The 17,216-nt window shown below is 36.4% G+C and overlaps 1 protein-coding gene across 1 annotated transcript; it reads left to right on the top strand.

The window, feature by feature from the left end:
* Positions 1-12,424: 12,424 nt before the first annotated feature.
* LOC133330200 (neuroguidin-like) lies at positions 12,425-16,738 on the top strand (the record flags this gene model as incomplete). Its single annotated transcript, XM_061538664.1, has 4 exons — positions 12,425-12,826; positions 12,894-13,147; positions 13,208-13,395; positions 16,602-16,738. Coding segments are annotated over 4 exons (981 nt in total), but the record flags the coding sequence as incomplete, so codon positions are not given.
* Between the last annotated feature and the right edge of the window lie 478 nt (positions 16,739-17,216).

The raw sequence follows: 17,216 nt of genomic DNA, 5'->3' as shown, positions 1-17,216 counted from the left end.
TAGAAAAAAACTCTCCTCCTCCCCCCAACCCCCCACTCCACGCCCATGTATTGTGAATGCATACGCAGATAACATTAGCCAGTCGCATTTTAATGTCGGCAACTGCATTTGTGCTGGGTGCATTTACGCTTCGTTATCATTTTATTTCAAATTGTGTTGTTGTTGCTGTTATCCTTGTTGTTGCTGTTTTCCGCTGTTATAGCAATTCGAGTTTTTTTCCTGTCTCCTTTTGTTGTTGTTATTATTGTTATTGGTAGTAGTGTATACATATGTTGTGGGGGGTTGGTACTCGATGTTGCCATAGCCATAGTGCAGACCAAACATCCATCCCAGCTAGCTGTCGTTCCATTCCTCTCAATTTTGTTTGTTATTTGCATCGTCGTCACACGCGACTCCACTCTTCGTTAACGAATATTCACTTCACGTTCAAACACAATTTTCAGTTCAGCCAAAAATGATGTTAACATTAAATGAGACTCATACTGAGTGCCCCTAAATGTAGGCTATACAATATATTAACACATTGCAATGCAATGTATGCAGCAATAGCTGTGTGTGTGTGTGTGTGACAAACATACACATCAAAGGGGAATTTTGCAGATTTTTTAAATAACTTTTTCTGGGGTCTACATAAGGCGTAGATTTTTTTAAATATTTTTTTGGAAGGCCTATATAAGGCGTAGATTTTTTAAATAATTTTTATCGAGGGAAGCCCCTACAAAAGGCGTAGATTTTTTAAAAAAATGTTTGGCAAGCCTATATGAGGCTTAGATTTTTTAAAAAAATGTTTGGCAAGCCTATATGAGGCTTAGATTTTTTAAATAATTTTTATCAAGGGAAGCCTCTACATAAGGCGTAGATTTTTTAAAAAAAAATTTTGGCAAGCCTATATAAGGCGTAGATTTTTTAAAAAAATTTTGGCAAACCTATGTAAGGCGTAGATTTTTTAAAAAAATTTTGGCAAGCCTATATGAGGCTTAGATTCTTTAAATAATTTTTATCAAGGGAAGCCCCTACATAAGGCGTAGATTTTTTTTAAAAAATTTTGGGAAGCCTATATAAGGCGTAGATTTTTTTTAATAATTTTTTCTCAGGTCTATATAAGGCGTACATTTTTTTAATAATTTTTTCTCAGGTCTATATAAGGCGTAAATTTTTTTAATAATTTTTTCTCAGGTCTATATAAGGCGTAGATTTTTTTTTTGATAATTTTTTCTCAGGTCTATATAAGGCGTAGCTTTTTTTAATAATTTTTTCTCAGGTCTATATAAGGCGTAGCTTTTTTTAAATAATTTTTTCTCAGGTCTATATAAGGCGTAGATTTTTTTAATAATTTTTTCTCAGGTCTATATAAGGCGTAGATTTTTTTAAATATTTTTTTCTCAGGTCTATATAAGGCGTAGATTTTTTTTAATAATTTTTTCTCAGGTCTATATAAGGCGTAGATTTTTTTAATAATTTTTTTCTCAGGTCTATATAAGCCGTTGATTTTTTAAATAATTTTTTCTCAGTTCTATATAAGGCGTAGATTTTTTTAATAATTTTTTCTCAGGTCTATGTAAGGCGTAGATTTTTTTTAATAATTTTTTCTCAGGTCTATATAAGGCGTAGATTTTTTTAAATAATTTTTTTCAGGTCTATATAAGGCGTAGATTTTTTTTTTGATAATTTTTTCTCAGGTCCATATAAGGCGTAGATTTTTTTAATAATTTTTTTCAGGTCTATATAAGGCGTAGATTTTTTTAATAATTTTTTCTCAGGTCTATATAAGGCGTAGATTTTTTTAATAATTTTTTCTCAGGCCTATATAAGGCGTAGACTTTTTAATAATTTTTTCTCAGGTCTATATAAGGCGTAATTTTTTTTAATAATTTTTTCTCAGGTCTATATAAGTCGTAGATTTTTTAAAGTTTCATTTTTCAAGGCCTATATAAGGCGTAGATTTTTTTAATAATTTTTTCTCAGGTCTATATAAGGCGTAGATTTTTTTAATAATTTTTTTTTCAGGTCTATATAAGCCGTAGATTTTTTTTAATAATTTTTTCTCAGGTCTATATAAGGCGTAGATTTTTTTAATAATTTTTTCTCAGGGGTATATAAGGCGTAGATTTTTTTTAAATAATTTTTTCTCAGGTCTATATAAAGCGTAGATTTTTTTTAATAATTTTTTCTCAGGTCTATATAAGGCGTAGATTTTTTTAATAATTTTTTTTCAGGTCTATATAAGGCGTAGATTTTTTTAATAATTTTTTCTCAGCTCTATATAAGGCGTAGATTTTTTTTAATAATTTTTTCTCAGGTCTATATAAGGCGTAGATTTTTTTTAATAATTTTTTCTCAGGTCTATATAATGCATAGATTTTTTTAAATAATTTTTTCTCAGGTCTATATAAGGCGTAGATCATATAGTCGGTCCCGTCCGTCTTTACTACTTTCCTTACTTCATATTTTTTTGTAATAATTTACAATAATACAATCTAAATTAATCCCATCCATATTGGTAAATTCTAATTAGAAAAACAAATGCATTTTTAATGAATCTGATCAGCGAAAAAAAAAAAAAATACGCCAACAAAAAATTATACGCAGAAAAACGCAATTAAATATAACAATTTGTTAATTTAGATGGTCCTGAGGACAACAGATGCAAACCTCACAATTTTCGCTGTTGCACCAACACACACACGCACACACACAGCCACACATTTTCCCATTAATATTAAAAAAGCCTGTCAATGCAGTTTGTGTTGCTGTTGCTGTTAAATTATGCATTTGGGATTTATTATGCAAAAACTAATTATCGATACATGAAAAACAGATGCGAGGAGACATGCATCCAAAAAAACCCAGTTCAATCCCCAACCCACGAATATTAGCCTCAATGACGGACATCCACCCACCCATAAAACGGGTGGACAACGCAAACGTTTGACAGAAACAATGACCCGGCCAGCCAAATTGTCAATAAGTGCATAAAACGATGAATGCATTCCTCATCCATTCATCACAATGTGAAATGTGGACGAGGTGCACTGTGCTGGCTGATATATAGAGGCAAAACTTCACCCAAAATCTAGGTCTCCCAAAAAAAAATATTTAAAAAATCTACGCCTTACATAGACCCCAGAAAAAAATATTTAAAAAATCTACGCCTTATATAGACCCCAGAAAAAAATATTTAAAAAATCTACGCCTTATGTATGTAGACCCCAGAAAAAAATATTTAAAAAATCTACGCCTTATGTAGACCCCAGAAAAAATATTTAAATAATCTACACCTTACTTACTTAGCTGGCTTGTCACAGAACAGTTGTTCCATAAGCCGAGCTTAAAAAAGATTTCCAAGCGCGTCGATCTTGTGCGCATCTCCTCCAATTTGAAAGACCACGTTCCAAGATGTTATTTTCTACTTGGTCTTTCCATCTAATTCGTGGCCTTCCCCTTCAACGGGAACCTTCAGTAGGCTCGCTTTTATATGCTTTTTGAGCTGGGGCATTTTCGTTCATTCGCACAACATGGTCTAGTCATCGTAGTCGCTGCAGCTCAATACGACTGACTATGTCGATGTCCGCATATAAATTATAAAGCTCGTGGTTCATTCGACGCAGATATTCACCGTCGACGCAGATCAGCCCGTAGATCTTTCGCAGAATTTTTCTTTCAAACACCCCAAGAGCTGTCTCATCTGCTTGCGCAAGTAACCTTGCTTCAGATCCATGTAACAGCAAGGGATAGTATTAGCGTCTTGTAGAGTGTGAGTTTGGTCTGGCGGGAGGTGACCTTTGAGTTCGAGGTGGCGGGAGGTCGTCAACATTACGGGGGTTTGGTTTTCTTTTTCTTTGCTTTTTCACAGTAGGTTCGGTTTTCCGAGTTTGGGCAACTAACCCGACGCCTCAACACATTTTTTATAGGTCTTATGGGTGAACTCGCGGCACATGTTAGCTCACTATTTCATCGGGTTATGAAAATAGCTACCCCAGGTGGCACCACGGCGAGGTCAGTGTCCAAAATTGAGTTGAAAGAGGGACCAAGATAAGCCTGGACTTCGCCATGTTAAAGCCAATCAAAACCGTTGCTTGGTATCTATCATCCTCTACGGTACGTCTTGTCTAGTCTTTAGAAAAATTGATTTAAAAAATCTACGCCCTGTCTAGTCTTTGGAAAAAAAAATTTAAAAAATCTGTACCTTTGATAGGTCTCAGAGAAAAATTTTTTTAAATTATTTTTTAAATATATTCCCTGTTTATTTTTCTTCCTACCCACATAAATAAATCATCGCCATCGATGAACCGTACCTTTTGAGGCCCGCAGCAATATCTTTCCATCTGTCCAATTGCATTTAAATATTTAATTAGATTCGAATTATAAATGGTCCAACAACAACAACATCAACTATGGACATTGCTGACTGCATTTATTGCAAGTGGAAGTGCATTTTATATGCAATAATTACATTTTGAGTGGTCATTATAAAAATATATTATTAAAACAACAACAACAACAGCAAGAGAACTTAACAACAACAACTACAAATGGCTAACAATAAACAGCATTGGACAGGCAAATATACAATTCTCGCTATTAAATAGATAACAAACAAACTAAAACAGCAACAACAACAACAGCATACATATGTGGGCTCTCCACTCACTCTGTCTCTTCATGGCTCTCTTTCTCTCATCCTTTTGCCTTCTCATTGCATAGCAAATCGTAATGCAATTCAATGCATTTTTTCTCCATGCATAACGGTGAGAGGTTAACATATTAGTGGTAGTCGTTGTTGTTATAGTAGTAGGTCGAGTAATAGAAAATGTGAAAGAGCACGGATGTGTGAGAGAGCGGGTGGGTGAATGGGGAGAGAGCAAGGTAAAGGCAGGCTTGCGGTAAATGTAGTTGGCAACCAACTAATGCATTTACAATAAAACAAATCAACATTACATTTAACAAACTAATTGCATACATTCATACTTAAATAAATGGAAACATATCCCCTCACACACACATACTCTCCCCCCCCACACACACACACACACATAAACACACATTATAAGCATGCCCAAGCAAATGCATTTAAATGAGGCCTCCCGCTAAATATGCAACAGAAAAAAAAATCAGTTTTTAGTGGGGAAATAAACAAATCAGACATTTTGAAATGGATGGCGGCATTGCTGCTGTGTTATTTGCCTAACGCGGCAGAACTGCAATGGCATACCACCCCTCCCTACCACACACTCCCCACTCCTCCTAATACAATTCTACAATCATATATCGTTAGCATTGCAAATGCATTTCCATCCAGTGGAAATTATTATTGTGGTTTCCATTAGGAGCAGTTATATTGTTGTTGTCGTTACTCTTGTTTATGTGTGTGTGTGATTGTGTATGCGTGTGCAGTTCGTCCATTTCGAATGCAACATTTTGTGGACAGGAAATTAAATTCTCTAAGCAAAAATGCATAAATAAATACCACTGAATTCATTTTTTTCTGTTGTTTTCATTTGGACATCTGCTAATGGTTGACCACGAAAAAATGGACAGATGAGTCGTCAGAGTATTCCACCTTAATTGTAGGAGTTATAGCAGGCAATAAACATGTCGATATTTATATGGGCAAAAAGGGAAATTTATAAACATAGAGGCATCATGGAACAAGGAATGGGAAATAAAGAGATTTTTTAAATATTTTTTTCCGAGAACCTTAGAAGGCATAGATTTTTTAAATATATTTTCATAGGTCAACACAAGGCGTAGATTTGTGTAGCCTACACAACTATTTTGTCAGGGTATTATAGCTTTGTGCAGCCCCAAGAGTTTGTAACGCCTCGAAATATCGTTCCTAGACTCATCTTTAAGATCGTCATATCTCAACTAGCTGAGTCGATCAAGACATGTGTGTCCGTCCGACCGTCCGTCTGTCCATTATAATTTGTAAACACGATACAAGCCACAGTTGTGGACCAATCTTCACGAAATTTTGCATGTAGGATGGGTTCTGGCCAAAGACCCCTACCTATTTGGTAAAGATCGGTTAATATTTAGGGGGTGAAATGGACCAAATACTTAATTTTTGTCGGTTTTTCTGGTCGCTCCAGTGGCCGCAATTATGGCCCAAACGCTGCGAATTTTTACATGGAGAAGGGGATCGGGCCTAAGAATAAGCATACCTGTTTTGATAAAGATCGGGCAATATTTAGCGGGTCTAATGGACCCAGATTTTTTTTGTGTGAAAAATTTCAAAATTTGTATTCTATAGCGTATATATTTACACCTGAAGGACATAGAGCCGAGAAGTTGATAGTATATCCAAGAGGATTAATTGGCCTTTAAATTGATACCAATTACATTGTCGTATGTGCGCAGATATGGGAGTTACACTTAAGTTTTTAGGGTGCGCATACTGAGATATTTTTTACCACACTAGAGGGCGGAAATATTGAACGATCGCTTTGAAATTTTCCATGAGGTTCCAGTTATGGTCAAGGACATCGTCTATAATTTTCGGTGATGATCAGATAATAATTTTAGGATGAAGTAGGCCGAAACCTTTTTTTCGAGTAGATCTATAGACCACAATTGAAAGCCGAACATCACAACACAACCCACGGTGAAGGGAATCTGGACAAGTAATTAGAAGGGCTGTACTGAATATTAGTAATATTTGTTGACTTCTAGTCGGTCAAGAGGGTACAAATATCGCAAAATATTGCCCAGGCTCAGAATATAGTACCACAGAAAGTTATATTTTCTTGGAAGTTGTGTAGGCTATCATATGGTCGGCCCCGTCCGACTATACTGCTGCGCTCACTGGTTTTTATACCCTTCACCACACTGTGGTACAGGGTATTATGTATTTGTGCATATGTTTGTAACAGACAAAGGGAAACACATGGTTCCTTTTGATAATATGCATAGAATCACTTTCTAAGTCGATTTATGCATGTCCGTCCGTCCGTCTGTCTGTCCATGTTATATTGTAAACAAAGTACAGGTCGCATTTATGATCGGAATTGGATGAAATTTGGCATAGGTCACTTATTCGGCCCAAGGACGAACCCTATTGAAATTGGGAAAAATCGGTTCAGATTTAGATATAGCTCCCATATATATATTTAACCGATTTGATGTAAACGGTCCCGATATATCTTTCGATTTGCACGAAATTTGGTACAGCCTAATCATTTTGGTCTAGAATGATGTCTGCCTTGTTTCGGTCCAGATTTCGATATAGCTCCCATATATAGTTTCGTTCGATTTCATGTAAATGGTGCTCCAAAGTCCCTATATATCTTTCGATTAGCGCGAGATTTGCCATAACGTACTGAATTGAGCCTAGAATGATGTCTGCCAAGTTTCGAGAAAATCGGTGCAGATTTAGATAGAGCTCCCATATATAGTTTCGTCCGATTTCATGTAAATGGTGCACCAAAGTCGCTATATATCTTTCGATTTGCAAGAAATTTGGAATAACGTACGGAATTGAGCCTAGAGTGATGTCTGCCAAGTTTCGAGAAAATCGGTCCAGATTTAGATAGAGCTCCCATATATAGTTTCATTCGATTTCATGTAAGTGGTGCACCAAAGTCGCTATATATCTTTCGATTTGCACGAATTTTGGAATGATGTCTGCCTAGTTTCATTAAAATCGGTCCAGATTTAGATATAGCTCCCATATATAGTTTCGTCCGATTTCATGTAAGTGGTGCACCAAAGTAGCTATATATCCTTCGATTTGCACGAAATTTGGCATAACGTACTGAATTGAGCCTAGAGTGATGTGTGCCAAGTTTCGAGAAAATCAGTCCTGATTTAGATATAGCTCCCATATATAGTTTCGTCCGATTTCATGTAAATGGTGCACCAAAGTAGCTATATATCCTTCGATTTGCACGAAATTTGGCATAACGCACTGAATTGAGCCTAGAGTGATGTCTGCCAAGTTTGATGTCGATTTACATACTTTATGGATATATCCAGGTAGATTCACATTATCACATATATTATTTCATCCAATTTCATGTTAATATTCCTGTTTAATATACCCATAGTGGTGAAGGGTATCATATAGTCGGCCCCGTCCGACTTTACAACTTTCCTTACTGGTTGTAACTGTAATATGAAAAAATCTATTAATAAAAAAATATAAAATAAAAAAAATTATTTTTAATGTAAATCTCCGTTAAATATAGCCCTTAGAAAGTAAATTGAACCACACCCCAAAATGTAATATTATTTTATTCTGTCTGCAATTATTTCTTTTTTTTCTCAATTTAATTAACGGCTTATTTAAATAAATATAAATAATGTGTGCATGAGTGTTTTTTTTTTGTATTAATAAATATTAAATTATAAAAATAACATCGACAGATTACAAACATATTTATTTAATCTAACAAAGAAAAACAATTTTAATTAAAATGACAATTGGCCCACCACCAACACAAAAAAATTAATATAATAACGAAAAATAAATTACGCTTATTTATATTTAAATAAATAAACATCATATGTAGGGAGAAAAAAATAGGCGTAATGGTTTTTATGGTTACACAAAAATATAAATAATTAAATAATATAGAGAATTATTTTCTGCTTGGATGGAGTTTATAGACAAGCAACCAAAAAAAAAAATCTGCAAATTTATTCAGGAGGAAAATAAATTCGAAAAAAAATAAAATTAAATGTAATGGAGGTTGTGGTGCTGAAAAACCACAAAACACAAATATATATATGAACTTATATAACAACAATTTCCAATACCCAAAAAAATATCCTGAAATATTATATACAAGCCATCAGCCACCACAAACTAATGAAATGAAATATTTATGGACAAAAATTGCATAATAAATGTTTTGTGATAAAAATCTGTTTCGTGGTGATGGTGCTACACACACACACACTCACATCCGAATAAAATCCACTACCACCGCCATATGAACATCACAAACATAACTTCAAATTCAAATCAAAATCCCGCTAGTGCAATAAAATAATAATAATAATCATCATCATAAACAGCAATGTTAAAATCGCAAAACCACAAACATTCCGGATGCACTCTTCCCTTCATTTCTTCCCATTCTCACAGTGAAATTTTTCCATCTCCCTAACTTAGTTGGAATTGCATTGGAAATTTAAAGCCTATCCCATAGGACAATGGCTTTAGGTTGATACATAAAGCATACACCTAGGCGTATGTGTCATAAACAATAGACAGACAAAAATTCAAAACCGCAAACAAATGCCACCAATCATCGAATGTTTTCATTCGCGATGTTAAATATTTTTCTAATATTTTTTTTCTGAGCAAAAAAAAAATTATTTAAATAATCTACGCCTAATATAGGCCTCTGAAAAAAAAATATTATTTAAAAAATATACGCCTTACATAGGCCTCTGAAAAAAATATTATTTAAATAATCTACGCCTAATATAGGCCTCTGAAAAAAAAATATTATTTAAAAAATATACGCCTTACATAGGCCTCTGAAAAAAAATATTATTAAAAATATCTACGCCTTACATAGGCCTCTAAAAAAAAATATTATTTAAAAAATCTACGCCTTGTGGATCCACGCCTTGTGGAGGATGGTGGGTCAAAAAATATTATTTAAAAAATCCACGCCTTATATAGGCCTCTGAAAAAAAATATTATTTAAAAAATATACGCCTTATATAGGCCTCTGAAAAAAAAATATTATTTAAATAATCTACGCCTTATATAGGCCTCTGAAAAAAATATTATTTAAATAATCTACGCCTTATATAGGCCTCTACAAAAAATGTTATTTAATAAATCTACGCCTCATATAGGCCTCTGAAAAACAATTTATTTAACAAATCTACGCCTTATATAGGCCATTAAAAATGTTTTTTTAAAAAATCTACGCCTTATATAGGCCTGTGGAAAAAATATTTAAAAATCTACGCCTTATATAGGCCATTAAAAAATGTTTTTTAAAAAATCTACGCCTTATATAGGCCTCTGAAAAAAATAATATTTAAACCAGTAAGGAAAGTAGTAAAGTCGGACGGGGCCGACTATATGATACCCTTCACCACTATGGGTATATTAAACAGGACTATTAGCATGAAATTGGATGAAATAAAATATGTGATATTTATCTAAATGTGAATCTACCTAGATCTATCCATAAAGTATGTAAATCGGCTTCAAACAAATATAAATAGGTCATCCGTTGGGCTATGTCTGTACTTCTAAAAAACACAACTACGAAATTCTATCCTCAATTTTGTACGTTGTACAAAATTTGATGTCAATCTGACTAACATGAGGAGTTTGATGCCCAATTTACTTGAAATCGGGCGAAAATATATATGGTGCGTCAATTACTTAAAATCAATCTATAATAAAAAGGGCTATATCTATCTAAATCTGGACCGATTTTCACGAAACTTGGCAGACATCATTCTAGACCTAAATGATTAGGTTGTACCAAATTTCGTGCAAATCGAAAGATATATAAGGACTTTGGGGCACCATTTACATGAAATCGGACGAAACTATATATGGGAGCTATAGCTAAATCGGGACCGATTTTCTCGAAACTTGGCAGACATCATTCTAGACCTAAATGATTAGGCTGTACCAAATTTCGTGCAAATCGAAAGATATATAAGGACTTTGGGGCACAATTTACATGCAATCGGATGAAACTATATATGGGAGCTATATCTAAATCTGGACCGATTTTCTCGAAAGTTGGCAGACATCATTCTAGGCTCAATTCAGTACGTTATGCCAAATTTCGTGCAAATCGAAAGATATATAGGGACTTTGGGGCACCATTTACATGAAATCGGACGAAACTATATATGGGAGATATATCTAAATCAGGACCGATTTTCTCGAAAGTTGGCAGACATCATTCTAGGCTCAATTCAGTACGTTATGCCAAATTTCGTGCAAATCGTAAGATATATAGGGACTTTGGGACGAAAGTACATATGGGAGCTATATCTAAATCTGAACCGACCTAGCCAACGTAGTCGCTACAGCTCAATACGTCTAACAATGTCGATGTACGAGAATATCTGGTACAACTCATGGTTCATTCGACGGCGATATTCATCGTCAACGCAGATCAGCCCATAGATCTTTCGGAGAATTTTTCTCGCAAACACTCCAAGAACTGTCTCATCCGCTTGCGTAAGTACCCATGCTTCCGATCCATATAACAGCACGGATAGTATCAGCGTCTTGTAGGGTTTAGTTGGCCTTGATTTTGAGTTGTTTGCTCAGACCATAGTAGCATCGATTGGCCATCACTATCCTTCTCCGAATTTCAAAACTGATGTCATTCGTTTTATTTATGGCGGTACCAAGGTATATAAAATCTTAGACTACCTCGAAGCTGTAGTTCTTAAGTTCCACAGTTGGTCCGAGTCTACTGGACGTCTTGCGCCAGTAGATACCATCAGCTTGGTCTTCTCGCCGTTTACTGCCATAACCGCTTTGGCAGACTCCTTTTCAATTTGTTCAAAGGTGGCTGTTACCGCTCGCAACGTTCGACTCATTATATCGATGTCATCGGCGTAGGCGAGTAACATGTGTTGTTTGGTGTATAGAGTGCCATTTCTGTTCACCTTTGCGTCTCGTATGTCCTTTTCCAGTAGGACGTTAAAAAGGATCACAACGCCTTGGTTAGGCCTCTGAAAAAAATCTACGCCTTAGAGATAGACCTCTGAAAAAATTATATAAAAAATCTACGCCATAGATAGACCTCAGAAAAAATTATATAAAAAATCTACGCTTAAATAGACCTCCGAAAAAAAAATATTTCAAAAAAACACTAATCAAAAAATCTGCATGATTTAACCTGCGATGGGTGCAAAGCATTATTTTCCGATTTTAAAGCTTTATTTTCATTTTCAATGGCAGCAACAGATTCTACAACAGCAGTAACTTTCTCATGGCACTTTAAGATATCAGCCTTGAAATCAGTGAGGCAGGACGTCAACTGTTCTGCATTCATGTTGTCAAAAGCAGCTCTAATAGAATTTAATTCTTTCTGATGGGTTGCAGTAAAATAATCCAGTTTCTTTGAGAGATTTTGTAAGTCATCAGCGGTTCCATTTGTTGCAAACTCTTCATTTCACGGAGCCCTGGGTCTTTATTTAAGGAAAAAACAATTTTGCGATCAGCTGCAAACTAAACACACGTCTACCCAGGCATAGGGTTGGCAATCCCTATAGGTTAGGGATTTCATAGGTTAGGCCTATGAAAAACTTAATTTAAAAATCTACGCCTTAGATAGCCCTTAAAAAAATAATTTAAAAAAAAACTACAAAAAAGCTACACCTTTCTTTATCCAGAAACAATTTTTTTTAATATTTCTTTTAAAATCTTATAAAAATTTTAAAACCCTAAAATCTAATTCCAATATTTTTGTATTTCTTCCAGGCTCTCGATTACGACTGTGAAGTCCAAGAACAACAGGACATCCCCCAGGCCATACAGCTGTTGGGTGAAATGAATAGCAATGTGAAACAGGTTACCGATTTGGTTGAGGGCATGTTGCAGCGAGTCAAACGTGGCGAACTGACCACAGAATACGGGCTCAGTTTTCTCGAAGTCAAATATCATATGCTACTCGATTATCTCATAAATTTGACCTATGTTGTGCTACGCAAATGTTCCGGTGAAACAATTGAAGGTGATCCTTCAATAGAACGTCTGATTGAAATTCGTACCGTTCTGGAAAAGATACGACCCATAGATTATAAACTGAGATATCAAATAGATAAATTGGTGAAAACCGCAACCACAGGTGTTTCCTCAACAACAGATCCAATTTTATATAAGGTGAGTTGCGGTACGATAATTATTTTGAGTCAGATTTTAATTGGATTTTTCATTCATTTCATTCCAGCCAAATCCTGAAAATATGTTAACTAATGCAAATGCCGATGGCGATGAGGATGAAGACGATGATGACAGTGCTTCCGAATCTGATGAAGAGGTGGACGATGAACAGGGTGTTAAGAAACCCAAAAAGGGTGCCACCGCCGGTAAACCAGGCATTTATGTGCCACCCAAAATTAAACCGGTCTACTATGATGGTGATGAGAAACCCGAGGATAAGGAAAAGAAATTGCTAGAAAGGGCCAAGAAACGGGCCATCACGTAAGTCCAATTTGTTTCCTGCTTGTTCACTATGCTAATTGTTTTTTTCTGGTCTCTTAGGTCCTCCATGATGGAAGATTTGAAAGAGGAATATTTGGATGCACCTACAGAAATTTCTTCCGGTTCACGGGCCCAACAGATATTGTCTCGAGCCCAAAAGGAGAAGCAGGAATATGAAGAAGCCTATTTAACACGTCTGCCTGTGACCAAAGCTGAAAAGCATCGTAATAGGAAATTAACAACATTGGGTAAGGCCTCAGAAAAAAAATATTTAAAAAATCTACGCCTTAGCTAGGCTAGAGGCGTAGCCTTACCTTACTTACTTACATACTTGGCTGGCTTGTGACAGAACTTTTGTTCCATAAGCCGAGCTTAGAAAAGATTTCCAGGCGAGTCAGTCTTTTGCGCAGTTTTTCCAATTTAAAAGACCATTTTCGACAATGTTGTCTTCGACTTAATGTTTCCATCATATTCGTGGACTTCCCCTTCTGCCTGAACCATCAGCTGGTTCGCTTTTATATGCCTTCATGGCATCTGGGGCATCTTCATCCATTCTCACAACATGACCTAGCCAACGTAGTCGCTGCAGCTCAATATGTCTAACAATGTCGATGTCCGAGAATAGCTGGTACAACTTATGGTTCATTCGACGGCGATATTCACCGTCAACGCAGATCGGCACCTAGATCTTTCGGAGAATTTTTCTCTCAAACACTTCAAGAGCTGCCTCAACTGCTTTCGCAAGTACCCATGATTCAGATCCATATAATAGCACGGGTAGTATCAGCGTCATGTAGAGTGTGAGTTTGGTCTGGCGGGAGGTGGCCTGGCTTTCGAATTATTTACTCAGTCCATAGTAGCATCGATTGGCCATCACTATCCTTCTCCGAATTTCAAAACTGATGTCATTCGTTTTATTTATGGTATATAAAATCTTTGAGTACCTCGAAGCTGTAGTTCTCAAGTTCCACAGTTGGTCCGAGCCTACTGGACGTCTTGCGTATTGATTCCATCAGGTTGGTCTTCTAGCCGTTTACTGCCAGAACCACTTTGGCAGACTCCTACTCAATTTGTTCAAAGGTGGATGTTACCGCTCGCAATGTTCGACCTATTATATCGATGTCATCGGCGTAGGCCGATGTCATTTCTGGTCACTTTTGCCTCTCGTATGACCATTTCCAGCAGGAAGTTAAAAAGATCACACGACAAACTGTCACCTTGTCTGAATGCTCGTTCGGTATTAAAGGGCTCCGAGAGGTTCTTTCCGACATTAATTGCTGATCTTGTACCAGTTAAAGTTATCCTGCATAGCCGTATTAATTTTGCAGGAATGCCAAACGCTGACATGGCTTTAAACACCTCTGAACGGATAGGGCTGTCGAATGCGGCTTTATAGTCGACGAATGTGTCGATGTGTTTTTTGTGGATTTTTTCCAGGATTTGGCGCAGAGTGAAAAGCTGGCCAATGGTGGACTTGCCAGGTCTGAAGCCGCATTGGTATGGTTCAATAATGTCGTTGACCATTGGCTTCAGTCGTTCACACAGTACGCTGGATAGCACTTTATATGCGATGGGAAGGAGACTTATCCCTCTATAGTTGGCACATAAGACAATATGTATCCTTTTTTGTGCACGGGACACAGGATGCTGAGGTCCCAATCATTGGGCAAGCATTCCTCTAGCAACTTGTACTAATCAGCTGGTGACATACTGCACGCTGTCTGTATGTCACCAGGTTTCCTTCTTCATCTCTACAGGAGAATGTGCCAGCACCAAAGCCTTCGGTTTGGTGTTTTACTCGTTGGTAAAATTTCTGGACTTCATTCTGACTCCTGTACATATCGATTTGCCCACGCTCACGTTTTTCTTGTTATTTCTTCTTTAGTTTCTGAAAATACGTTTCTCCTCTCTCCTTTTCTCCCGATAATTCTCCACCATATTACGTGTTGCTACTGTCTTCGGGGTTGCCCTATACGCTGCGTTTTTCACGCCAGTAGCATTACGACACTCCTGATCGTACCATGGGTCTCTTGGTGGTGGTTTTTGGTACCCAAGTGTTCCTTTTGCTGCATTTTGTAGGAAGTGGACAATTCTTTGCCATTGTACTTCTATACTATTTTCTGGGACAAGAAGTGCTTTCGTCAAGCAGGTGGGTAAGTTGAGCGGAGTAGAGCTCGGCTACCTGTTATGTTTGCAGCTTTTCGATGACGAGTTACCGTGTTGTGTTAGATCGCACCTTTGCTGTAACATTAAGACGAGTGCGAACCTTGGCTGTTACAAGATAGTGGTTCGAATCGATATTCACTTCTCAAATCGATCGAACGTCTAATACACTGGATGAATGCCTTCCGTCTATCACAATAGGGTCAATTTGATTTTTCGTTGTTCGATCGGGAGAAATCCAAGTGACCTTGTGTATATCGAGATGCTTGAATCTGGTGCTACTAGTCACCATGTTTTTTGCTGCCGCGAAGTCAATCAATCTCATGCCGTTGTCTGAAGTTTCTTCATTGAGGCTGAATTTTCCGACGGTGGGGCCAAAGATATTTTCCCTTCCGATTTTTACATTAAAATCTCCTAGCAGAATTTTTAATGTCATGGCCAGGGCTATGCTGTTGCTAGGCGCTCACAAAATATGTCTTTGGTCTGCTTGTCTTTGTCTTCGGTCGGAGCATGGGCGCAAACGAGACTGTTTTAGAAGAACTTCGCTTTTATACGGATTATAGCAATTCGCTCATCTACTGGAGTGAATCTGAAGACGAGGCCTTTTATTCTCCTGTTAACCATAAATCCGCCGACAAATTCATGTCTTGTTTCATGGCAGCTATAATACAAGTCGTAATCATCTGATTTATTTACGCCAGTCCCTTTCCATTGCATTTCCTGTAATGCAATAATATCGGCTTTGAACTTCTTGAGTACATCCGCCAAAGCGAAAACTCTGTACAAGGCGCGCACATTCCAATTGCAGATTCGCAGATTGTGGTCCTTTATACGTTTGCGGGGGTCGTAAACATGGGGGTGGTGGTATTTTTCTTTTTCTTTGTTTTTTCATAGTAGGAGGGGTTTTCCGAGTTTGGGCAACTAACCCGACGCCTCAACCCATTTTTTTATAGTTCTTATGGGTGATCTCGCGGCACATATCAGCTCACTATTTCATTGGGTGATAAAAATAGCTACCCCAGTTGACACCGCGGGGAGGTCAGTGTCCCCAATTGAGATGAAAGAGGGACCAAGATAAGCCTGGTGTTAGCCATGTTAAAGCCAATCAGAACCGTTGCATGGTATCTATCATCCCCTACTCCACACCTACGCCTTGGAAAAAATATTTTAAAAATCTACGCCTTGTCTAGTCTTTGGAATGAATTATTTAAGAAATCTACGGTTTGGCTAGGCCTTGGAAAAAAATTATTTCAAACATTTGAATCTAATTTTTCTTTTTTATTAATTCCAGGTACATTGGGCGATGAAATCTTGGGCGAAATTAGCCGTGATGCTGCCTTACGTGGTGATTCCCTGGGTGGCAAAAAACGAAAAGCCAAATCGGGTAAAGGCAAAAAGAAAGGGGGCAAGAAGCGTAAATTCCATTAAATCGAGGATTCGCCGAAAAGAATAGCTGAACATAAAAAATGGACCCGCAATTCAAATAAAAATAAATTTAATAGCATTATTACAAAAAACAAAACTTAAACACTGAAACAAACAATGTAATTAATGATAAAACCCCCCTTCTATAAGTAACAGAAAAAAAACTTAATTGAAACTCTTGGAAAAAGGAACAAAACTTTTTTATATAATTATAAATTCCCCGTTTTTATATATGAAACAAAAAGAATGAAAAGTAACAAATACAAGATAAGAAAAAAACAGCAATATGTGGAATGAAAGTGAAGAAAAAATTAATATTGTAATGAGAAAAATTACACAAAATGAAAATAGTAAACATTTTTTTATGTTTTTTGAAATACCAAACAAGGATTTGAAATGAAAAACATAACTATTTTTTAGTTTATTTTTTTTTTCTTTTTTTTTTTTTTTGGTTACAAATAATATCGTAACATCTGAAAAT

This window comes from Musca vetustissima, unplaced genomic scaffold (genome assembly GCF_032173495.1).
Source record: "Musca vetustissima isolate MV318-11 ecotype Yass unplaced genomic scaffold, APGP_CSIRO_Mvet_v1 utg133470, whole genome shotgun sequence".
NCBI lineage: Eukaryota > Metazoa > Arthropoda > Insecta > Diptera > Muscidae > Musca > Musca vetustissima.
Note: the sequence above shows the minus strand (reverse complement) of the source record. Positions and strands in the feature narration are given on the sequence as shown.